The sequence below is a fragment of the Podarcis pityusensis genome (assembly GCF_964106645.2).
Source record: "Podarcis pityusensis genome assembly, chromosome: 1".
Taxonomy (NCBI): Eukaryota; Metazoa; Chordata; class Lepidosauria; order Squamata; family Lacertidae; genus Podarcis; species Podarcis pityusensis.
The window spans coordinates 86320080-86345165 of NC_138028.1; the positions used below are offsets into that span (position 1 = coordinate 86320080).

At 45.5% G+C, this 25086-nt stretch overlaps 2 protein-coding genes and 1 long non-coding RNA gene across 14 annotated transcripts in view; 1 reads left to right on the plus strand and 2 right to left on the minus strand.

Moving 5' to 3' along the window:
• Positions 1–3230: 3230 nt before the first annotated feature.
• ZFAND2B (zinc finger AN1-type containing 2B) lies at positions 3231–15231 on the minus strand. 5 transcript variants are annotated; one of them, XM_081012936.1, is made up of 10 exons: positions 15096–15231; positions 14413–14518; positions 10504–10598; positions 9036–9167; positions 7851–8002; positions 7441–7545; positions 7151–7226; positions 6039–6115; positions 5368–5452; positions 3231–4548 (listed from the first exon to the last, which is right to left on the minus strand). In XM_081012936.1, exons 2-10 carry the CDS (start codon positions 14465–14467, stop codon positions 4510–4512), a joined length of 816 nt encoding a protein of 271 aa, XP_080869062.1. In that variant the 5' UTR covers positions 14468–14518; positions 15096–15231; the 3' UTR covers positions 3231–4509. The 5 variants fall into 5 exon arrangements, with proteins under 5 accessions (XP_080869062.1, XP_080869063.1, XP_080869061.1 ...); XM_081012937.1 differs by having other exon boundaries at positions 15027–15142; XM_081012935.1 differs by lacking the exon at positions 15096–15231 and adding an exon at positions 14823–14940 and having other exon boundaries at positions 14413–14521.
• TTLL4 (tubulin tyrosine ligase like 4) overlaps positions 15205–25086 on the plus strand; it is a 29425-nt gene continuing 19543 nt past the window's right edge. For 4 of the 8 annotated variants that reach the window (XR_013988292.1, XM_081012833.1, XM_081012828.1 and 1 more), the window contains exons 1-2: positions 15205–15344; positions 22907–24374. Coding sequence is in view for 7 of the 8 variants with exons in the window: in XM_081012833.1 (XP_080868959.1) it covers positions 22981–24374 (1394 nt within the window). In the remaining variant the exon portion in view is untranslated. Of the gene's footprint in view, positions 15345–19185; positions 19297–20938; positions 20960–21099; positions 21240–22906; positions 24375–25086 lie in introns of those variants that run through there. The other 4 variants (XM_081012830.1, XM_081012832.1, XM_081012831.1 and 1 more) reach the window with 4 other exon arrangements.
• Positions 17655–20948, minus strand: LOC308481015. The gene is made up of 2 exons (XR_013988398.1): positions 20808–20948; positions 17655–17769 (listed from the first exon to the last, which is right to left on the minus strand). It is a non-coding gene; the product is annotated as an uncharacterized lncRNA (long non-coding RNA).

The following is a 25086-nucleotide window of genomic DNA, read 5'->3' on the forward strand; positions in this document are numbered from 1 at the left end:
TGGCAGATGAAAATGATGGACTACATGGAATTGGCGGAAATGACTGGCAGAATCCGAGACCAGGGAGAAGAGTCGGTGGAAGAAGATTGGAAGAAATTTAAAGACTATTTACAGAAATATTGCAAAATTAATGAATGTTAGAATGATGTTGGATTGAAGTTAAGTGGTTTCTAGCTGTAATGGTATAAAAGAATATGGAAAAATTGGATTTTCAATACGTAAAAACCTAATGCTATAATATATTAAGATTAAAGATCAGGATTAAATAAGGAGGGAAAGGAATTGCTGAACTAATAAATTGAACTGGAATACAAAAAAGGGAGGCATGAGGAGGTCCGGGAAACAAGCAAATGAAAGATAAGTGATGAAAAGATGGAATTGTTTTTAATTGTGGTTTTTTTGTATTTTGTATTTTTCTTTTTCTTATCTATGTATCTTTTTTTTGAAACTTTAATAAATATCATTAAAAAAAAAAATAATAAAGTGAGTTGAAGGGTTCCCCCCCCCACTTTTCTTTCTTTTCACAGCAAGAGATTACCACTGATAACTGATTTGTCTCAGTATTTAAAATAAAGATTAGCAGCAGTTGTTTCTGGTACAACAGAAATCAAATTATTGCTCATTAACTTAAGCATTGGATTTGAAATGTCCAGTGTTACAGTAATCAGAGTTGACCCTGTCTTCCCTTGATCTTTAATTCTCACCTTGTGATGTTGAGAAACCTGTGTGTGTTTATAGGCTTATCACCTTCTGTCTCTATTTAAGTAATCTGGGACAGTTGTTGGCCTAGGAAATTAGAACAATTTTGCACCCAACTTGAAAGTCCCTACAATTGAGAAGATCTCTATCCTTCCTGTTGGTTCAAGTAGCAATTTTTCACTATGGTTGCTGCTGCTGTTGCCACCAACATCCTATGACTCAGTCCAGTAAATCCAGGAGAGGCCCTGCATTCAGTCACAGAATTCTTGCATGTTCCATTTGCAAGTACTGCAGTAATGTACTGAGAGCTGGATGTCCCAGCAGGCAGAGCCAGGGTGGACAATGGTCAGGGATGATGGGAACTGTAGTCAATAACATATGGAGGGCTAAATATTATTATAGGATGAACACACGAGCAGGATTTGAACCATGGGCAACAGAAGGGATTATAGTAGTTTTGTTAAGGTTCAAGAGACAGAAGACAGTGCAGCAGAGCGAGAGAAACAGAAACACCATGGAAAAGTGGGTAGGAAGTTGGGGGTGGAAATGGTTTTATTATGTGTTGAAATGCATGTGTGAAATTTTGGAAAACTTCAGAAAAAAAGAACATATGGAGGGCTACAGGTTATCTACCTATGGCATAGAGCTATAAGGGAAGTCAGATAGGCTTTTGGATACATAGGAGTCACCCCCCACTTCATACAGCGAGGGGGCTTTGTAGATAATGTGATGTATGAATAGTGGCGCAAGTGAATCTGGCAGCATTAGAAAGTGCTGTATCAAGTGCCCAAATTCACCCCACTGCAAATATGCACTTCCTTTATATACAGCACTGATGATGCACCTGACGTTAGTGTATGAATCGGACACCTCTCAACGTTTTAGGCCAAACCTGCACCATTTATGATGCAGCCAGCCAAACACAGCCCATCAACTGCCTATGGCTGCCTCCCAAGTGTTCTGCAGCCTTCCATTTCTCCCATCTCAGGAAGGCAGGAAATACAGATTTCAGACCTGTGAAGGTTTGCCTTGGATGGCAGGTGGGCTGGATTCAGCTTGGTGCCTGCCACGTCCTGAAGGCTTGTTTTAGCTCAAGGTCATTTTCTGTTCTCTAGGCAGATGCCCTAACTAAGCTGCAAACGACAGCTGCTGGGACCATATCCCTGCATCCACCTGCTCCATCCTCAGATAACATTGCTATGCTGTTATAGTTGCTGTAAAATATCAAAAAGCTTTTTGTTTAATCATTCCCCATTCCTGGCAATTAAAAATATTGAAAAGCTTTATTTTAATTCAATGTTTTATATGTATATTGGCTAAAATAACTTTATTAAAAAAAAACGTGAGTTCAAAATAAAAAACTAAAATGTTCAAAGCTTACAACTAAGTTGCACCAAACACAATGGGCCAATCCAACATTGCACTATTAAGAATGTTGTCTGTGCAAGTGTATCAGCTTGCCAGATGGAATGATCCCCCTCCCCCACTGTTCTGGGGGTTCTCCTGACCATCTCCAGTGCCGATTTTTGGAGGCACAGGAAGGGAGTCCCATTGCTGAGAACTTCTGTTGAAGCGTTTCACTAGGTAAATCACACCCCCAGAGCTATGTAAGAAAGAAAACCAAACATAGCTGCCACCTGATACTTCAGGTGCACATCTATGTAGAAAACAAATATAAAAACAAAATATTGCACTGATGATTGTGGGCTTCCTACTGGATCCAGGGTTATCTAAGGCATGAGGAGCCAAGAGATGCCATCCTAATCATCCACTGAGCCATTTTCCAACTGCATGCTATCCAACTATCTGAGCTATGCAATGTGTTCAGTTTCAAGTTATGAACACATACAACTCTACCACTGAAAGAGCATTGAGAGCTATTGCCCAAGTCCTGAATGAACCTCATCTTGCCCACTATGAGCCCTTGCTTATGAAATTTTAGAAGGCCCTTGCAGCCCGATACTATCCATGCCCTTTTGTTCAATTCTAAAATTTTACTTTCAGATCAGCGTGCATCAGCCTTTAAGCAAAACATCTTCCTTAGTATCCATGCATGCGTACAGAGAGAAGAAAAAGAGAGCAAATCTGGTCTTTCAGCATATAATATTGGGTTGCATGACCAAAGGATTTGAACTAGGCTTTTAGGTTGCATAAAGGCTCTCTTTCACTGCAAATCAATTGATTTTATTTCTTTTGGCAACCGGATAATGTGCATGCTTGTTCTGGAAGTGTATGCATTTCAAAACAGAAACTTGATTAAAAAACAAACAACTAGAAAATGTTGTTACCATAAATCATGACTTAAAAATTGCCTGGCGTGAAGTTAATCCCCCTGGACTAGTCTACACGCTTTGCCATGCTACTCCTGAGCAGCACAGGGGGACAGTATGCTAGAATTGCTATTCCCACTCCCAAATGTTGAGCATTTTCTTAGAGAAATCCAAACTTCTTCCCACCCACAACCATCTGGAAAGGATGAACGTATTGTGTGCTCTCCAGAAAAACAAAAAACATGAAAGCAAAGGACAAGCTGGTTCTATCTGTGACTTTATTGGCTCCCACCAGCTTTCCCACAATGCCCTGCCTTCACATCTTTCCTCCCACAACACTGGAGGTGATAATAGCAAAGGCACAGACTGCTGGATGATGCAGTGGCCCCTGCAGAGGGAGGGACTTTAATAATTGCTGCACAGCATACAGCTGAAGCCCAAGGCTGTAAAAAACAAACTTTTTTTTATACATCTGGTAGAAGACAGTGCCTGATCAAAGCATGCATCAGGCAGAAGAAAGACATCCATGTGGTCACTGAGGTATGGGTGCAGCTTGGGGCCAGCCAGCTTTGCCAACATGCAGTCTAAGAGAAGCTGGCCGTCTACTGGAAGCGGAGATCTCCCTTCCCTAGCATTATAGGGCAGCCGGTGGACGATCGGTTGGTCAAGGCTGATCTTTGGCAGATGTTCGGAGAAGGGTGCTGGCAGAAAGAGCCTTAGTCAGGAAACACAGAGAAGGGGGGAATCCTGACACGCCTTCTCAGCAGGGAAAGGGATTGCATGGAACAGGTCCCAGAGATCTTGTCCTTTGCTCGCTGTGACTATCACGAATCCCGCCTCTTCCTGGAGGACTTGGGCGTTGCATTGTGCTTCCCATGATTTGAATGTCCCTGCTGTTGCTTCTGATGCAGCAGCAGCGCCAGTATTTGACAGAGAGCAGCTTTAGAAAGACATCTCCCCACCCACAGCTTCCCCTAAACAGATAGGTAGCAAGAGGAAGCCCAGCAGCACCAAGAATAAGGTGGGGAGAAAGCTCTCTACAAAGCGTTTAGCACCACCTACTGTCCAGCTTTGGGACTGCCACAGGCTAAGAGAGTTGGGGCCTCTCTTTCAAACTCCCCACAGCTGTAGGACCTTCCCCTACACAGCTGACAGTTTGAGGTTTAACCCGACTGATGCCAGTGCTGCCGGCCACTCCACTCCCCCTTTCCACTGCTGTGACCTATGCCAGCCACGGCTCTGGTGGAAAGTCTGGGAACCCTACCCCAGGGCTACCACTTGCTCCATCCAGGGGGAGAAATACTGCCAGCTACCCCAGAAGGTGTCTGATGGTCACAGTGCAAGGTGACAACAGCTGTGTATCAATGAGAGAGAGAGAGAGAGAGAGAGAGAGAGAGGACTATGAGGACCAGGCAGGGAGTTCAGCCTTTGGTTCATTGTTAGTAGTCCTGAGGGAGCGGCAGAAGGAGGTAACCCAGGTGGGGACAGAAGAACCATGGTGACCAGGCACGATCCACGTGCTGATAGCGTCTCATTGTGCTCAGGACAGACAGCAGTTGGAGGGCTTTGTGCTTCGAGCCTAGGACACAAATATGCTGAGGGTAAGAACAGCCAGAGAGGGCAGCACATCCTTCCCTCCCTGCCCAACAAGACCGGACTGGCCATTTTCTCCCAGAAGAACCTTACACCACCCCACATGCACAAAGCACACTGTTTTACATTCTATGATTATATATAAAATGATGGAGGAGGGCATTATTCTCTCTCCTGTTTTGTTTTAAGCTGTGAAATCATGTTGTCTAAAACAATACAAATAAACCAAACTTATATGGATATACTTATTGATGATATTATTTCTAATATATATATATTAAACGGTTATACTTAATTGTTCACTTGATATTTTGTGAACCACTTTGGGCACCGTTTTAAGGGCAAGTGGCATAAAAGGCAAGCGGATGACGACAATATATTGCAAGGAGAGAGGGATAGGGCCATGGTTCTGTAATCCCAACTTGCAAACAGGACTGGTGGCCAAGGGTTAGATTTAAATCTATGTGAAAAAATCTGCAGTGCACAAGTCTGCCTGACCTTTTGGGATACCTGCTTCTCCCCAAGCTGGGCAGGACGATTCAGTGTAGTTAGTTAACCTACTCCTCCCTGCAACTAAAAGCATTTACCAAACCTAGCAGCAGAGTTCTATATACAATAAAAGCTGATAGGAAAAGACCCTATAGGCGGCTGATCTGATTTGGGCTCTAGTTGGCTGGTTTGGCTTTGGACTTCCTTGATGAGATTGTCCTCTTTTACTCACAAGGAAGCCTTGGTAGATTGGCAGAGTCTATGTGCAGGAGGAGGATCAGAAGCGACTTTGTGGGAATCGCCTCATCTTGCTCACCTGTTGCTGCTGCTGCTGCCGCCGGTACTCCTCCTCGCTGGCCGACAGGGCCCGAGCCAGTGCAAGATCTTCCTCTTCCTGGGCACTGTTTGAGACACAGGACTGGATGAGTCAGACATGCTGCACAATTTAGAATCTGTACCCCCCAGCAATTTCCTGGCACATTTCTCCCGAGATAGGGGAGTGATTTATTTTAACAAGAACTTGCATTCCATTTAAATAATAAAAACCTCCAAGCAGAGGTCAGTATGTTGGTGTGCACACAGTGATCTCACCACATTTAGATCTGTATTTAATGCTTTGAGAGCCTAAGCAGCACAGACATCTATGCTCTGCCTCCACAGCTGCAGGCAGTAATGCTACTCAATACCACTTACTGGAAACCACAGGAGGAGAGTGGGGTCAAGCTCGGGTCCTGCTTGCCGGTTTCCCACAGGCATCTGCTGGACTAGATGGGCCAGTGGCCTGATCCAGCAGGCTCTCCTTACACTCAGAGGACTGGAATTGATATCAACAGTCCTCTGGGCACATGAATGTTAACACAGCCTCCCCCATTCTCTGCCAGAGAGTCTCCCATATATGCAGATTCCAAGCAGGCAGCCTGGCACGGTGGCACCAGTAAGATCTTGAAGCCAGCTGATCTCTGCAGGGCTGGCGCAACCGTGCTGTACCTGCGGGGTTGTGGTTGGGTGGGCACTGCCTCTGCGAGGGACATCTCCAAGGCTCGCTGCAGCGCTTCCTCCTCACTCTGAAACACAAAAGCAGATTCAGCCTGCTGTGGAGGAGCAGCAACTTGCAGCTTATAGGTACAGGGCAAAGCATATGCCAAGACCAAACTAAGCCTCCTGATGTATATTGTACCCTACGAGACATAGTTTGGTCAGAATTCAGTATACACTTCCAGAGTGAACACTAAAAACATTACTTCTGGTAAATGAGCCACTACAGCCCCTAGAGGGCCATGAACATTTGTGCCCCAGACTTTTTAGACTCATCTACCCATGTACTATCAAACCAAAGGGATGCATTGGTTGCAAGGTGTGAATTTTCTTTCAGCTCTTCTACCCCACTGTGGAGGTTTTCACTAGAGGGAGTTTGGGTGGGGGGAAAGGAATTTTTACCAGCTTTCCCCTTTAGTCCCAAATACTGTCTTTCCAACCCTCTGGAGCAGACTTTCTCAAGACCTACGGAAAGGAAGAACTGCAGAAAATCACCTCCCCCACTTCTGGCCTTGGGTGCATCCAGTTAGCAGAGTGCCACAGGGACAAATCTGGACCCAACCCACCCTGTCCCACCACAGCGACCACTCACAGATGCATATTAAACAAAGGACATGAAGCAATATGTCCACTTGTAAGCTGAGATGAGGCTTACAAGTGAAGGCACCCACAAGATAATACATTATCTTTCTCTCCGTTTCCTGACTTCTTGGTTTCATTTGTAATTTGGCTTACAATTTTTGTTCTCACTTTTGAAGCTCTTACTTATTTGCCTCTCCTCCTGATCTGTCTTTGGCTCCCCACTGGATTCCATTCTGAACACTTATACACGACTCTTCTCCTTGTTACGCCCAGGATTTCTTGTCCCAACTACCACCATCCTTTTTCTCAGGCTTCTTTTTAACACTAGAATGTTTTTTTCCTGCAAATATTCATAGTTTGTTGTTTCTTTACAAATAATAACTTCTTAAAATGCATTTCCCCAGTTTCTGCCTGTGTGCAATGGAAAAGGCAACAGCCTGTGTTTAATGGTGTAAATGCCCAGTTTGTTGGCCAGGACTTACCAATCCATTCTGCAGGGCAACCACCGGAGGAGATATGCTTTGCGGCGGAGGAGGTGCTCTTGCCATCTCACTGGCTCTGTGTGCAAAAAAAGATGTCAGCTGTCACTACTTGTGAGGCATGTAAGATGGAGAGGGAAAATCCCCAGGGATAATCCACCAGGGCGCCTTGGAACGTAACCCCTGCGTCCATTGGGAGTTGCCTGTGCAATGCTTCCTGAAGCTGTACGGTAAGCTTAGCTGCTATAAGAAGAAAGGGTAGGGGACAACGCAGACTCGAGCAGTTACTGTACCTGCTGGAGGTTGGCAGAGCTGCAGCAGCTCTCGTGGCTCCGTTGCTGGGTGTAGTGCTTGTAGGTGCTTTGGCAGGTTTTTGAGCTCTGGCGATCGCGGCACTCCTGAAATGGGAAAGGCAACTCTTAGTAACAGGAGCACCTCTCTCGCCATTGCAGCAAGCCCTTCCCCCTTCCCCTGAGACTAGCAAGAATCCACTCCAGCACTATCCTTTCAGGGACAATGTGAACTGTTGACCATCAGCATCTGGAGGGCCACAGGACCCCAACTCGTGTGCTGCAACAACCAAGGATGGGGAAGAAACCAGTGTCTCCTGAAGAATGCACACCAGCATTACTGCATGGCTGCAGGTGTGTGTCTGGCACATGCCAAGCGTTTTGCCCAGCCCAGCCCTCTGTCCCGCCTTTACCCTGCCTTGGAGAGGGAATGCCCAGGGCCAGCGCAATCATGATCCAGTGGGTGTCGGTGCTTGAGGCAGAAGTTGCCGTGACACTGGTCACACAGAACCTTCATCATCTCTCGTTGCTTGCAGCCAGGCCTCTGACACTTGTTGGTAAAGATCTAGGCAGATGGACACAGTTGTGATTCAAGACAGTTGGGGGGGAGGGAGGAAGGCACCCAGTACACAGCTGCTTTGTAAATGCATACAAGAGACCTTTGCTCATTGCGAAGTGACCTCTCTGGGGCACAAGCCTGGGCAGTGTGCATGGAGGTCCTGGACTGCCCAAATGACAAGGAAATGCCAAACTGCAAGCCTCTAACCAATGAGAAATTACATCCGAATTACGGTAATCTCCAAGAATGGGCCTCCAGATGCTGCTGGACTACAACTCCCATCATTCCTGACCATGGGCCATGTTGGCTGGGGTTGATGGGAGTTGCAGTCCAACAATATTTGGAGGGCCAAACATTTCCCCCACCCGTTTTGAAGCTTGCTCTTCTAACTTGGCTGGCCCCAATTTGGCTCGTAGCCAGTCTGAACTCTGCAGCCAGACTAAACTCACTAGTGCTACTCAATTTGGATGCACAGCTCATCCGTTATCCCAGCCCTTCAGATACGCTCCAGAGAAAGACCCACAGAAATCCCAAGCTGTGGGTTGCTCACAGTTCTGCCATTGAAAGGACCCCTAACCATCTGGACCTCACTGCATAGGAACATAGCAAGCTGTGTTATATCACGAAGATTGGTCCATCTAGCTGATTGACTGGCAAAGACTCTGCAGGGTTTGGGACAGGGGTCTCTCCCAGCCTGACCTGGAAATTACAGGTACTTTTTTGTAAGAAAACACACTTTCTATCGCTGAATAATGGCCCCAAACCTGCTTGTGGAACCCAGGGTCCGCTGGGACACACAATCCAAACTTCAGGGCATATCAGATTTTGTGTGTGTGTATGTTTTAATATTATTTTATAAGGAAATTATATTTCTATATGCATAGAATATTTCTATATGCACAGAATATTTCTATATGCATAGAAAAACCACAAAATTAAGGTTGCATCCAACTGTTGTATGTCTACCTATCTGATTCTGATGGACTTAAAGCAACGTGTCCCACAAGAGGCAGCAGAGAGGACGGATGAAGCCTCTTACCTTGCGCTTGCGCTGAGCTGGGTCCGATTTGCAGTCCTGGTCAATGTGTGCTCCCACCACAATGTCAGGCATCTCTCCCCGCTTGACAGGGATCGGGATGCTGCAGAGTGGGCACACGGGGACCTGCACATCCTGGGGACAGAACAGACAGAGAACAGGTTACACAATGACCCCTGGCCAACTCAATATGAGAGCATACTAGATGCTGCAGGGTCTCCTCATCTCCTAAGGTGTGCTCCTGTTCATGGTTCCAGAGGGCCATGCCTTCCAAGGAGAGTATTCTGTTCTCCATCTGCCCCCCACCAAATCTCCATGTTTATTTTCTAACTGACATTCAAAATTCTGTATCTACTGAGCAGGTGCAGTTTTCACTGGCTGTTTGGGGAGATTCTTTTGCCCATTGGGAGATAGATAGATAGAGCTAAGGTAAAAGTAAAGGATCCATTGATGGTTAAGTTCAATCAAAAGTGGCTCTGGGGTACAGCACTCATCTCGCTTCAGGCTGAGGGAGCCAGTGTTTGTCCACCGACAGCTTTCCAGATCATGGGGACAGCATGACTATACTGCTTCTGGTGCAACAGGACACCATGACAGAAGCCAGAGCACATGGAAATGCTGTTTACCTTCCTGCTGTTTACCTTATCTACTTGCACTGGCATGCTTTTGAACTGCTAGGTTGGGAGAGGCTGGGAAAGAGCAATGAGAGATCACCCTGTCGTGGGGATTTGAACCACCAACCTTCTGATTGGCAAGCCCAAGAGGCTCAGTGGTTTAGACCACAGCGCCACCCACATCATACGCATACCCTTATGAAATCTTCCGAGTTCCCCAAATAATCTATTTTGTCCATCAGTGGCCCTGTTTTGGCTCCATTTCTGTCAGCACTCACCACCTAAGTTCACTATTAAAGAGAGTGAACATTGTCCCATTAAAGTGTAACATCCCATTACAGCCACTAGGAACCACTTGGTTGGCATTGACCCATGACAGGGCCTGCTCAGTGGTAGGTCTCCACTTGTGGAATGCCCTCCCTGGTGAGGTGTATTTGTTTCTATCATTACTAACCTTCAAAAGGAATTTTTAAATTGTCCTGTTCACTCAGCTATCTGATCCTGAAAGCTACTATTCCTGGCAACCCTGAAATTATTGGCTGGGAGAATGTTGATGGTTTCTAAACAGCTTTCATAATGTTTCTAATTATAATCATTTAATGATGTGTTTGCTGCACAGGGAGCCTTTGAACGAATAACTGAAGTAACAACAACAACAAACCAACAGTCAGTCCCATAAGAAGCACTTCCAGAAAATGCTCAGATTTTGAAAAGAAACAGCTTCCTCCACAGCAGGACAAATTTCACCCTTTGGCGTAGACAAGGTCAGTGTGTTTCATGAACGTGGAGAGGGCATCTACACCTGATGTGTCAGAGTGCCGCAAGCGACCAGACTGTCCCCTCCAAGTTTCACTTACCTTCTTGTAAGCCGACGTGCAGTTGTGATGAGCGTAGGCAACGTGGTCAGTGCAAAACAGCTGTTCACAAGCATCACATTTCAGGGGGAGGAAATCTGAGGGGCAGGAAAGGACAATACAGTGAAGAGTTGCAGCTGTCTTCTCTGCAGCCCTACACGGGACTTGCTAGGTATCCTTTGTTTTAAGGGTACGTGCCAAGAACACACTGGATATGCAACCTCCCAAGAGCATACGGGAAAGGTAAGAAAAGATCTGAGCACAGTGACGATGCCATAGTAACTGATGACTAACACAGACTCAAACAGGTATGCAACTAGGAAAATAAGATCCAGGCTACCCCCTTCAGCAGCCCCTGACTGCTGGGCTCAAGTAACAAGCTAATATCCAATTCTCCCCAGGACTCTTCAGATAAAGAGAACTAGGAAAAAGCTTCTACAAATAGGACAGGAAGAAAGTGCATTTATTTTTGTCTTATCGAGAAACTGAGCCAGAGCCAGATTGCATGGCAGGTGGCTGAGTTGGTAGAGAAAAACCTGGCGTGCAATAAAAGATTGTGGACGACTAAGCAAAATGTTCTCAAACACACACACACACACACACACACACACCAAGTTCTACACAGTAGGAGGGCTTCTACTTCAACAAACACTGGGGTGTGTGAACCCCATGTCTAATCTTAATTGGCACAAACACAGTGGGACCTGTTTCAAAGCCCATCTGCATAAGAGGGCAGTTTACATTTCATGCTAGGTAGCACCCCCAGAAGGATCCCAATCCCTGACCATAGCAGTTTCTTGCATCAGCATGATAGACTACAATCCTTTCTGTCTGAAGCATGCAAACACAACTAGTATTTTCTAGCTAAAAAGCACCAGTGTTAATGTTATTACAGTGGGACCTCGGGTTAAGAACTTAATTCATTCTGGAGGTCTGTTCTTAACCTGAAACTGTTCTTAACCTAAAGCACCACTTTAGCTAATGGGGCCTCCTGCTGCTGCTGTGCCGCCGCTGCACGATTTCTGTTCTCATCCTGAAGCAAAGTTCTTAACCTGAAGCACTATTTCTGGGTTAGCTAGACAGACTGGTCTTCTTGTAAGAGAGAGCGTGGCTGGGTAAGGTAGAAGTGAGGAAACCTGCAACTCTCCAGATGTTGTTTGTCTCCAACTACCATCCCATCCCCAATCAGTGTAGCCAACGGTTAGCGGTGGTATAAGTAGCGACCTATGAAGGACCATAAATTTTCCATTCTTGGCATAAGGGATGTGTGTTCATATGAGACAGGTAGCAAAGGAAGCTGCCTTTATACTGAGTCAACCTAGCTCACTGAAGGGCAGCGACTCTCCTAAGAGTTCAGTTAGAAGTAATCTTTCGCAGCCATATCAGAAGATGCCAGGAATCAAACCTGGAACTTTCTGGATATTTATTTAAATAATTTATATAGTGCTTAATCATTAGCATTACTAATAAACCATACAAAGAACAAAACAATAAAAATGGATAATAAAACTTAACATAAACCCAAACACTACCTTAAAGGATCTGCTGGGATGAGAAAGTTGCAAACATATGTTTGTAACAGGAGCAGGAAACCAGATTTTAAGAATTTGTATTAAAGTAATTTGGTTCGATTTGTAATAATTTGGAAAAATAATATTTTTTAAAAAGCAAGTTTGTCATATGCCTGAAGTTCAGCAAGAAGAGTGTCTATCAAATCTCAGTTGGGAGGGAGTTCCATAAGCTTGGATTCACTACGCACAGCTTCTAGCAGTTACGAAACATGCATCTGAACCATGGAAGACATCCAACAGAGACTCCCTGAAAGATTTCAGTGATCAGACAGGGATATAGGGGACCAGCTAATCCTTAAGATATCCTAGACCCAAGTAGCTAAGGGTCTTGCAAATTAATACAAGAACTGTGCACCTGACCCAGTAACATGTAGCCAGCTAGTACACATTTTTTAAGCACCAGGGTTATGTTCCTGCCTCCATCAACAGCCCACCCCTAGCAGTTTGCAGCAGCTGGAGCTTCTGAACCAAGCACAAGGGTAGCCCCACAGGCTGCAATCAAGAAGTGAGGTTACCAGTGCATGAATTACCACAGCCAGGCTATCCCTATCCAAGAATGGCTATTGTTGATGCACCTGCCATAGCTGGTAAAATGTACTCCTAGTCACTGAGGCAATCTGAAACTCAAGTGACAAAGATGGATCCAGGAGCACCCACAAACCTGTTGTTTCAGAGGGAGAGTAGCTGGCAAATGGCTCATCTCTCAAACACAGGAACCATCTATCCACAGTACCTCCATCTTCTCAGGGTTTAAGCTCAGTTTATTTGCCTTCATCCATTCCACAACTGCATCTAGACAATGTTCCAGACCAAACACAGCCTTTTGTGACTCAGATGTTACGGAGAAACAGAACTGCTCCAAACAGCTGCAGAATCATGCCCTGTGGCACAGCATAACAAAAGGACCATGGGACAAAGATGCAATCTCTCAGTGCTATTCACTGGACATAGCCCTGTACGCAGGAATGGAGCCAAAGTAAAAAGTGCCCCCAACACTCATCCCACCATGCTGTTCCCGGAGGACACTGATCAATGGCTTCAAAAGCCACAGGCTGGGAGGCAGAAGCACAGGCGCATTCCACTTGTCCTGCTCTCAATACGGATCATCTATCCAAGTAACCAAGGCTTATTCAGTCCCAAAACTGTGCCTGATTCCAACCTGAGATGGATCCTGATCGTCTGCATTCTCTAGGAACTCCAGTTCTGCTCTGCCATCACTCTCTCTGCCACCTTGATCAATAATAAAGCAGTTGCTCTGCCACTGAGCAGTTGCCTTTCCCTTAAAGGTAGAGCTAATGGAAACAAAAGCAAAGACTATGCAGTGTGCTATGATCATTAGCACTTGCTCGATTTCATCTGGGAATGAAATTTATGCCATTACTTTAAGCACTGAAGCAACTTGGGACACCAAGATCATTTATAATTTGGAAAATACCAAGGGTGCGTCTCCATAGAGATGCACCTACTCACCTGTTAGCTTTTTACCAACACTAACACACCACCTAAATGGAGGCAAGCCCTTTTAACATGCTGTGCTCCACATGTAAAAGAATATGCTGGAGCCATCACGACATGCTATCCAAGCTGCAACATACTACCAGCATAACTTGTGCATGATGACAGAAACTATTTCAGAAATTTTCTAGCTAGTTCCTAGAAGTCATCAGTACTTACCAAAACAAGATATGAACTGTTGAGAAAACAGAAGCCCTTGAAAAAATCTGCCTGCTAACACTTTCATGAACTACAGCTCCACAACATGCTCATGGTTCATTTCAGTGGAAAATTTCTGCGTAGTGTGCTTAGCTTCAAAACACATCCCTTGGCTGAAGGGCAAATCTGACTCAAAAACAAGAACTTTGATATTCAGCTCCAGAACACACACTCATAAGCAGACCCAGAAAATCCAGGCTCCCACACTCAGTAGTACAACCTGTTATGCAACACCACGCTGCTCTTTGTATTGGGGGGTAGAATGGAAGAATTCTGATGACTAGTCTGTATTTGTGTCACAGCTGCAAACAGAGTTTTGCTTCTCACCCTGTTTTAGTGGATGTTGTTTACTGCCTACCTTGGCACAGTATTTCGTCCCTCCTCATCCCACCCCACCCATTTTTACCTTTGTCCACTTAGCTCAGAACTGTTTGCACAAACTTCCAAAGACTCTCCACAATCTGACAGGAGCCTTTCCCAGCCCAGAGTCGAGGGACTGAACACGAGAACTTCTGCCAAACTATAATCCTTCCCAACCCAAGTCCCTTGACCTCAGTTTAGTTCCCCAAGGAGATAGAAACCAGGAAGGGAGTCCATGTGAGGCATGCAGCTAAAGACACATTCTCACCAAGGCGCTTGCAAGACGGTTCTGAGCAGTGGGCACCTAAATCTGGAAACTCCATGGCGCTGCAACGGGGCTGGAGTCAGCGAGGGATGAGGGGCAATAATCCTACCTGCTGGGGGAAAAACAGGGTTAGAAACTGCGGGATCGGAGCACAGGAGGGAGTTTTCACCAGAGGAGGGAGGAGATGCCGCAGCACCCACGGGGGCAGAGTGAGAAGAAAGAGGAGGAGGAGGAGCTGCAGCACCCATGGGTGCTTCAGCAGCTAACGAAGGGGCGGGGGGCATAGCACCCAAACGGTGTGGAAAGAGAAGGGAGAACAGCACTGTCGGCTAACGATAAGCCACATAGCAGGAAGGAGGAAAAATAACCCATGAAGAAAACAGGAGAAAGCAGGGAGGGGGACAGATCAGTACCAAAAACAGCAGGTAGACTCCGCCTTCTCTGCTGCAAACAAGGAAACCTCTTCCCACCCCACCCACTTCCGCTCCTAGGCTCGGTGACGTCATTTTGCAAGGCCCATATGGCCATGCTATGGACATTCAAGAAATTCAATCAGACATTCTTTGTCACTAGCCCCGCCCCCCGCCCCCGGGAAGGAGCCCCGTTTGCCTTAGCACCGTGGAATGTTGGGAAATGTAGTAGAACGCTGGACGCGCTTCCTGGAGCCGAAGCCGCCCTCTACTCGCCTAGAAGTGGAATGGCGCGGTGTATGATGGTAGCTGAAGTCACGCGTTGCGTAGTTCCCGCTTTTTCCTTATGCCGGGCAGTTCCGTCAGCGTCCCTCATACGCTTGAGTGAGGGGCGTGGGGCGGGGTGCGCTCGAAGCCGCCGCACGCGGCATTCTGGTCCCGCCTTAGCCGGAAGTGTCTCTATGGTGACGGCGGGAGGTTCGGGTTGGGCCAGAGGGGGCCAAGCCACCGCCCGCCCCGGAGCCGGTAAGTGGGGAATGGGGCCCCGTGGCCACCAGCGCCGGGTTACCGCTCGCCTGTCCCTCCCTTCCCGTCTCCCTTCACTAGGGTGTTGGACTCCGCGCCCAGGCTTCCCCATGTCCTGCCCTAGAGCGAGAGTTACGTGCCGGGCTCTTGTTCTCAGGCGCTCACACGAGGCGCGAGACGACACGCGCTCCGGCGACTGAGCTCACACGAAAGGCTCGCGCCCTCTAGCGCCTTTTCTTTTTGGCCCCAGGCAACGTCGACACGTGGGGACCGCCAGTCTTCCTCCCCACATCCCCGATGGCGGGTTGGGGAAAGTTATATTTCTTTCTTACTACTTATAGGTTTACGGAATGGGGGTTTGAGAGGAATTCATGGGGGCAGATTTGGGCGCAGCCCTTCATCAGGCTCAAGACAGAAAAAACGTGGCCATGTGAACGCCTGGCCTTGGGGGGGGGGGGTTCGTGGCGAAGCGTTCAATGACTGGTCTTTCGTTCTTGTGCAAGTTTTATCTCGAAACATCAGACCTGTGTTTGGAGTTCACAGCCCAATGATAGACTCGTTCTGCTGGTGAACTAGTTCTATTCGTGGGTGGGCCTGTTCACATGTTACATGTTGGCAAGCATTTTACCAGTGTCTCCATCTTGTCAGTTTTTTGACTGCTAGTTTGATATAATCAATTGTTTATTTTTATGCTACCGCTTGTCTACTAATAAAGCGGTATTCTCTCAAAGCACGACCGGTTTTGTCATAGTCATCCCTTGGTCTGTTAGGTCATTACATCACACACACACACCCTTTAGACAATTGCTAATGGTGTGACCTTGATTCCATTTGCTCATGCTAGCTGAAACATTTAGGGTTTTGAAACAGATGTAGTTCAGTATATTAGTGGCCCAATCTCAGAGTTTGAAAAGGAGGTGATTCCTGACATGTGCTGCCCTCTCTTTCCTGAATTATGTCATCTGTGCAAAACAGCTGAAATAATATGCACCTTTGCTTCCTAGTCAGGTAACTCTTAACAGTTGTGGGTAGTACAACTTGAAGACATTCCATTTTATTGTATTGACTGACATATTGCTTTATTTTGTCATATATTCCTAGTGCGTCATTTAGTAAAATGTAATTCTAAAAACCAAGGTTCCCTTCCTCTGCATTTTCTGCTGTCTTGGACTGTCCCAGTCATTGTCTGTGATGTGTTCAGGATTCAGTTTTTTGCAAGTCAACAGTTACACAGCTCTGCTCTGATTGCTGTTTTTGTACAAGGATTTTTCCAGGTGGGTTGTGTGAAAGTCATTTTCCAAAGCTATAACAATGCTTCTCCATTTCATCCAGCATGTTTGTTTCTTACACATTTTATTTCAGTTTTAAGTACTAAACCTTATTTTTTTCTGTACAGTAGTCAGTGCCGACTTCCAAAACCTATGGGGACTTCCAAAACCTATGGTGCCCCTCTATGAACAGAAGTGAGTCTTTCCATTCTCAGAAGGATATGTGAGTCAGCAGAGGCCTCTGCTAATGGAAGATAGAGACTATTTTCATTGATTTCCCCTAGTAGCCCCCCCACATCACCTTCTGTGCTGTTCCACCTTTCCATTAGCAGAGGCTGGATCAAAAACTCTTTCACAAATGGAAAGGCACTACTGTTGAATACAAGCCATGGTATTTTAATCACCTTTTCTTTTAGCATGAATAACAGAATCGTAGAATTGTAGAGTTGGAAGGAAGCTTGAGGGCTCATGCCTGCAATGCAGGAATCTCAGCTAAAGCATCCATGACAGATGGCCACCCAACCTTTGCTTAAAAACCTCCAAGGAAGGAGAGTCCACCACCTTCCGAGGGAAATCATTCCACTGTTAAACAGCTTGCTGGATCAAGCCAACATGGTCCATCTAGTTCAGCATCCTCTTTCCCACAGAGTCTAACCATTTACCTCTGAGAAATCCGGCAGCATGACATGAAGGCAAAAGCCCTCTTTTATTGTTCCCAGCATTCGGTATTCAGTATTCATGAGTTTAGCAATGCTTCTGGTTAAGAAAATATGTGTGCCTATTTCTGGTTCATTGATTGGTCTGCCTGACTTGTCTGCTTTGGGATTTATTTTGCATACTTCTCTTGTGCAATAAGTGTAGTGCTACCACTGTTACTATTTTTTAACATTTAGCATTTACATTACACTAGCAGTGTACTTAGTGCTAAGCCGAATAGGCAAAGGATAGTCCCTGTTCAAGATTTTACAGTCTACATTCCATGAAGGACACTTGGGTAGGGACATGTACAAATAGTAAAGATGACCAAGAGGAGACTAGGAGATACTTGTTGAAATACTTTATTGCAGAGGTGGATCCTGAGGAAAGACTCAAGAAGGGGGAAGTGTCTTGACACACTGAAAGGTGGAAGTTGTGTTTGGGTGTTACAAATTTCATGGCTAGAAGAAAGAGCATGAGTTAGAGTACTCTAAGGTAAAGAGAGGGGCTAAGGCAACTTCTGTGATGAAATAACCAAGTGGCCTTAGGCAAGCTGTGATTTCTTGGTCTCCCCATATCTGCAATATCGGGAAAATAATACTGTCCTATTTTACAAGATGACTGTGAGACATTTCATTAAGATAAGGTATGCAAAGTGTTTCAAAGCAACATAAGAACTTAACTACAAGTGAATTCATGATCTGCTTTAGAGACTTCAGTACCCTTCTCCCAGGGGTTTGGCCAAGAAATCTTAATGGTGTTTTAAGTAGCATTTGACAGGGTAAATAGTTGGAAGTATGCACTACTAGTGTGGGGCTGATGCTGGAAAAGACAAGCAACTCAGGAGAGAGTTACAGGGGCGATATGATCATAGGGAGGTGAAATGGGAAAGGTGGCAAGGCAACTCAGGACCAGATAGCTACTTGTTCTTAATGACATACAGATATAGGTTTGTATTTGGTATAAAAATTCCCACACGCAAGTGTTCTTTTACTATCAGCTGGGGTGATGGAAAATGCAATCCATCTTCAAAATTCATTTGTCTGTTACCCAGTACCCTGCCTTGTACAGTTATGTTGTGCACTCTTATTAAATTATAGATGACTAGGCAAGTTGGGACATGTTAATAATTTCAGATATATACTTTTCAATATTACTGTGAAGCAGGTTTCCATATATTTTATTAGCTTGTTGTTGGAAGCCATTGCAGCAAATGGAAATCCCTGGTTTTCTTGCTATGTTTTAGGAAAACTCGCTCATATTCACTGCTTCTGCATCTAGCGTTTCCACCTTAACAGTTTCTCCCATCTTCCTATTAGTAGCATAACCCACTCATAAATGACATTCTCAAATATATTTCCTCCTGCTCTCCTCCATTTCATTGGTCAGGACTCAAACAAGCAATTCCAAGCAAAATCCCATTACAGGCTTTTAATGTTCTGGTGGCCTGATGGTGAGCTTTTGCCATTGCTTTTAAACTAAAGTGAAAAGCACACCACTCCTACAAATCTTTAGTACAGTCATAACAGAAGAGGGAACCTTTGGAGTAGCATTTGTATTGGTAGTTCATTGGATGGAGGCAATAGAAGTAATTAGTGCATCCTTATGCTGTTTTTGAACACCGGGGGCGGGGGGGGGGGGAGATGCTGGTAGCTCTATTACTAGTCATATTTAGATTTTGAAGAGCCAGCAGCTGCTAATTGTGCAACTCTTCTTAGAAGAGCTTTCGGACCAGTAGGCAGTTCTGAGAACTACTATGGTGAGAGTACTCCTTGGAGAGCTCTTTGCTGTGAATAATAAATGGGAATTGAAGTTTTATTTCTCTTGTAAATCAAGCTGGACTTGATTCGCTTGATTCGAGTACCTCTATTATGATCAAGGGAGTGGTGTGCCACCCATGTGCGAGACTGGGGCAAGAACTGTGCTTTCAAGAAAAGAAGAAAGGTGGTTCTGTGCCAAATTCAGCAGCTGTTGTTCAAATCCTGTTTGTAAGTAACAAGTGAAACTTTCCGGGGTTGCCATGGTATGCATGGCATACAATTTCACATAATCGTAGCTGTAGCTGTTGTTTGGCAGTGGGCCATATTTGCATCAGTGCTATAGCTAATCTCTTTTAAAAGCCAAGTTATGAGATGTGTGGAAGAAAGTGTTGTTGAGAGCATCCTGGTATATTGCTCTGGACCCATAATAATACTGAAGACAGGGAGATGCTCAGATATCTTGATAGGATTCTATGCTTTTGATGTGCCAAAATTATTTAGGCAGAATGCGAACTGATTAGGTGATGAGAGAGGAAGGAGGAGGTGTTATGGCATTTGATTCAAAGTTTGAAACAACACACTTACCTAGGAGCAAGCCCTGTTGAACATGTATAGTATGTATAAAATCGTGTTCTGTGTATTTTTTTAGGGTGTGCTTTTTTGTCCTGATGCCCTTTTTCAAGGTGGTTTAAATTATTTAGTTAGTTAGTTAATATCCCACTCTTCTTCCCAAAGGAGCATAGGATGGCAAACAACAAGTGATAAAACAATAAAATTAATTCCAATATGGATTCGGACAGCGAAATATCTCAATTCAAAAGGCTGGTTGAAAGAGGAAGGTCTTGAGTGGGCATCCAAAACACAACAGAGACAGCTCCTGTCTGATATTCAAGGGGAGAGAATTCCTAAGGGTTAGTGTCACTGCACTAAAGACCACCTCATAAGATGGTATTTGTAGGAGGCCCTCCCTGGCAGAGTACAGTGATCATTTGGGTACATAAGAGAGGTAAGACGATATTTCAGATATCCTGCTCTTAAGACAGTTGCTTGCCTTTTAATGTCGCATCAAAAATTATCACTTGAAGTGGACCATTTCCCTTCACCATGGGGCCTGTCCTTCATGGATCTATTTTGATTGAATTTTTAACTAGGTTGGATGAGCCTCCTATGGAAGATCTATATAGGAATGGTTCTGGAGAGGGGATAGATGGGCCCTGAATAATTTTCTGTGTTTGAAATTGTATAATCTCATTTCTCTGCTTTTTCTGTTTTTGGTCTCTCAAAATACCTAGAGGATTAATCAGCCTTCAGAACTTGCCTGAGGAACAGTATCTGGTGGATATCAAGCAACACGTTTACAAAATGAAATTCTATCTTGCCAAGTGCTAGTAACTCAGTGTAGTCTTTGTTTTTCCCCTAATCTGTGTGTAGGGTTTAGATGTCACTACAGATTGGAGATTGTTGTTGGGTGTCGACTTTGTAATCCAATACAGTACATGCAGTGTATCAAGTGCTGCCTTCTGAACTGGAACACACCATCAGAGCTGTATCAGCAATTCATGGGAGGGAGGATGGATGTGTATTGGACACAAGGTCCTTTTGCAATGAGTAACAGTATCACTTCCCACCTCTTGGTTCTCAAATACACTAACCTTTGATAAACTTTACGATTTTAGGATAGGAAGGGGGGGGGTTCTAGGATGGCCCTGCAGGGTGGTGCTTTTGATGTGACGGCTCACCTGAAAGAGGGCAGGAGTTGTGCGTCACACTTCAGCATGTAGCCTGAATGGTAGACAAAGTCCTGTTCTAGAATGTTATGGATGTTGACAGTTCTTTTGGCAGAGAGGCAGTTTGCTTTGAGATAGCATAGAAGCTTGTTGTCAGAACAAAGGTTAGTACTGTCCATTGGCTCTGTACTGGTGGTAGGAACAGAACATAATAACGGTGAAGTGAAACTTCAGGGACAACAATATTTTTGTGAGAGAAGTCAACTGCTAAGAGCCCAAAGTATGTCCAGCCAAAAGAATGTTTTTTATTCAAGTTAGAGACAAGATGTCTGGTATAAATCCTTTTCAGGCTGTCTAGAGGACCATGCAACACCACGTCTGCATCCTAGTACACTGGAGTTCCACACTACTGCCAATTCTGTGAGCTGCTACTGGTTGTACAAGGTCAGCACTGTCCCCAAATAACCTAAAGGGCTTATCACATAAGCAGTCTACTCTAGGGTGGCATGTCTTTATAGCTGAGCAAGTTCCCTTCTGTTTGAGGGTATATTAGATCCACTTATTTTGTCATCTAATGCATAAAATACCAGCCATTTTACAAGGAAATGGGTGTGAATACACCTTTCTGGCTCAATAGGTGCTGTAGGCATTTTAGTTTCTTTCATATGTATGCTGTGACATTTTTCTTCCTCTCCCTGCCTTCAAATCCACTAGCATCTGCTTAACAAGATTGCCTGATAAGCATCCTAGCACAAAAGGTGAAAGGGGCATATTCAGCATGTTGAGGGAAGCCTCATTGCTAATCCCCTGCTAGTCAGGTTGCTGGATAAAATGGGTGAATGTTATTTTAGAGCCAGGATTGGACTGTGCTTTGCTTGTGCCTCCTGCTGCCTCTCTTGGCTCTTTGTACAAGGGACTGTTTGATTGAAACCTAGACTGAATTCTTTTGGCACTGCCTTGATGAGTCAGCAGGCATGTGCTGTGAAGAAACAGCCAGCCTCCAGTAGGAACCTAGCAATTTAAATGTCAGATTTTCTTTGGGTAGGAAAGCTGATTCCCAATATTATAATATATATACTATGTAATGAAAAGGGCAAGGGCAAAGTAATCCATTTAACCTCAGAACATAGGTTAGCAAACACCCCCAACACTAGGTCTGAATATTTTCAGGAATGCTTTCTAGCATGAAGTTTATCACTGGTTCAATACCCCTTTGGCTATCAAAATGTCACCTTGCTGCTTATCAGCACCCCATGTCATCCTCTGCAAAATGTAGCTTGATTTTGTAGACATGCCTATTTTTCAAACTATGCGTGTGCTCTTGTTCCAACTGCTTGCTCTGTATTCTGGCAAGACGGGTGGAGGACAAAATTGCTTAGAAAAATGACTGAATTATCTGCTCATTCTCCTTTTTGGGAACCAAACTCTGAACCTTGGGACTTCCATTCCCAAGCTCTTCCGCAACAGCTCCAGAAGGATTTGTTGCCTGGCTGGGTAACCAAGTGAAGAACCTATAGTGCTGGAACTAGCTATAATAAACAAAGTTCTGCTGTTATGTCTAGTTCTGTTCTTGGTTCTAGGCTTTCTGTGGTATAAGATGTAAAAGAACTGGTGGATGGAAGAATCCTGCATGAGAATAAGAAACACAAAGGTGCAAGCAGGAATACTGAGCAACTATTGCTAGCTTATTTGCATTATAAACAAGTGTTTATGTTGTTAACCTCATTCCCCTGCCATCCCCTTGCGCAGGAGAAAAAGCCCTTTTCTGGCTGTTCTTCCCTGTAGCACAAGCCTTCCTGCTGGTTTAATAATAATAATAATAATAATAATATAATATGCCGCCCATCTGACTGGGTTGCCCCAGCCACTCTGGGTGGCTTCCAGCAACACACACATAAAGTAAAACATCAAACATTAAAAATTTCCCTATACAGGGCTGCCTTCAGATGGCTTCTGAAAAATAATACTACAGGTCCTTTGTATGCTGTAATCTGGTCTTTTTCTCAGCCTTGATGGCACTGTCTTTCATTAGTCATCTTACCAACGACAACAGAGATTGACTGGAGTGCTTCCTTTGGGCCTCATAAAGTTCACATGTGTGTTTCTTTCAGGCTGGTCATGGTGAAGATGCCGCTCTGACTCCGGTTCACCAGCAGTACTCACTGAGAGTGTGGGATGGCTCTACATGGCCTCTGTAGGGCCAGAAGCCTATAGCCTTGGCCTCAAGAGGGGAAACCAGTTCCAGGTGGGCATTGCACCAGGGCTGACGGTGCCGCCACTCACAGCAAAGCTTCACGAGAGTAAGGCCTGGTACCTTGCTAAGCAGCAGGTGAAGCCCATTTGGCAGCTGGAACAGAAACATGTGACCAATTTTCAGGACCTCCAATCGGTCCACTCAGGGATTTCTTCCCAGCGTCCCCGCCTCTTGTACCCAGAGTCATTATGTAGTGATACAGCGTTCCTGACTTCACCTCCACCTTTGCCCCACGCTCTCCCAAACTTCCTCGGAAGCACCTTGCTCTACCGACGTTCTTACTTCAGACACAAGCCTTATCGGAGGCTTGAGTCCATCTGTTTGCAGCCAACTTCTTTGGAGAAGAAACCTCTTTGTGCTCCACTCCCTGCCTATCGCTCCGTTCTCAACAACACCATGACATCCTCAGCCATAGACCCATTCTTTATGCCGAATACTGCTGCTGACTGTTCCAATCCAGTGTCAAAGGGGTTCCCCCTAAGCTCAGGGAAGCAAAACTCCAATTCATACAGGCCAGTGCTAAACAATAACTCTTTCCTTCGGCCAACTAGTGCAAAAGTGCCTTTGCAGCAGCAGTACCACCAACCGCTGCCACCAGAAAATAAGAAGCTAAAAGGCTTGTCAAGACCTATTGGCTTCTCTTGGACCCACTCTGGTGGAAATGGAGATGGCGCTCCTGCGAACCTTGAAAGAAAGCTTGGGAAAAACAGTGGCATAACTCTTGAGCAACCCAGTGCCAAATCTCCTCGCTCAGCCATTCACAATGGCGTGGTTCTCAAAGTGGAACGGCCCTCCTGGCGACTCGAAGATGGTGAGAACAGGTCTCAGAACCTGAAAGAGCAAGATGTGCGGTTGACGGAAGCTATGCGGAAGCTGACTGCAAATGGGATCCGGAAGGTTAGCACCTACAACGAATTTGGTCACCGCATTGACAGCTCTTGCCTTATGAATGCAAACTTCCACTCTAGTCTTTTCAATCGATGGAAGCCACACATAGTAGCACAGATCACCCCAAAGGACGTACCAGCTGCCACCTCCCCAAATCTGGAGCCTGGTAGCCGCCACCAGAGCCTTATGGTCACAGAAGCTGCCGATGTCTGCACTAAACGCATCGATGTTCGTTTCTTAGCCTCAAATCCCGAACCTTCCAACCACTACGCCTTGAGTCCGACTGTCAACCACACCTCTGTAAACGCTGGAGAACAAGTGGTAAAAACAGAGCTGTCCCCACGGACTACAGTCTCTGAGGTAGAGACCAAAATTTCCTCTCTTCAGTTAGGCACGGATACAAAATGGGGGAACCCTGTTACTGTGAAAGAGACCGAGTAAGTACTCTGGCAAATATGTCTGTTGGGGTGGGTTAGTGCTTCCCTTTCAGTACTCTTTGTGGCAATAATTGCCAACCTGTAGCCCTCCAAGTGTTGCTGGATTACACTTCCCATAATCCCTGAATCATTGGCCATGATGTCTGTCGGGCTGGGCGATATCAGCTTTTCAACAGTGCGGTATATCATCAGCCAAACATCGCGGTCTGGTGCTATACCACATTGTTGAAAAAACAAGCTGCATTGGCCTCGGCCAGTGAGGCACCAGGTGAAACTGCTGCATCTCTCGCTGTGGGAACTGAGGCAGTTTCACCCTAGTGCCTAGCGGGCTAGGACAACACAGCTTGTTTGCATGGCTCATCTGGGGTGCGGGAAGGCTCCCAATCCAACAGTGCCCGCCCCCACTTGTGTGGGAGCCAGCACTGGGCTGGGGGATCCTTTAACTGCTCGGCTGAGCAGAGCAGCAACCACACATGCCTCAGCCGAGCAGTTCAAAGATGCAGAGGGAGGAAAAAGTTGTATCGACGCTTTGCGAATGAAGCTTGTTTCTCCCTCTACACAATATGAGGGCAGAGTGGGATGGCGGTTTCACTCAGCGGTATATCACTGGTGAAACCACTGCTCCTCCTGAGTCCCTCTGCTGGCAGTGCCTACTGGAAGGAGTCAAGAGTCTTGACTTCCTCCAGCGAGCGTTACTAGCAGAGGGACTCAG

Coding starts and splice junctions, on each gene's coding strand:
- ZFAND2B (XM_081012934.1), bottom strand. CDS start 13,812: ATGAAAGTGTTAGCAGGCAGATTTTTTCAAGGGCTTCTGTTTTCTCAA. Junction 10,599..13,745: donor ACAGTTCATATCTTGTTTTG/GTAAGTACTGAT, acceptor CCTGCCCCTCAG/ATTTCCTCCCCCTGAAATGT. Junction 9,168..10,503: donor GCACGTCGGCTTACAAGAAG/GTAAGTGAAACT, acceptor TTCTGTCCCCAG/GATGTGCAGGTCCCCGTGTG.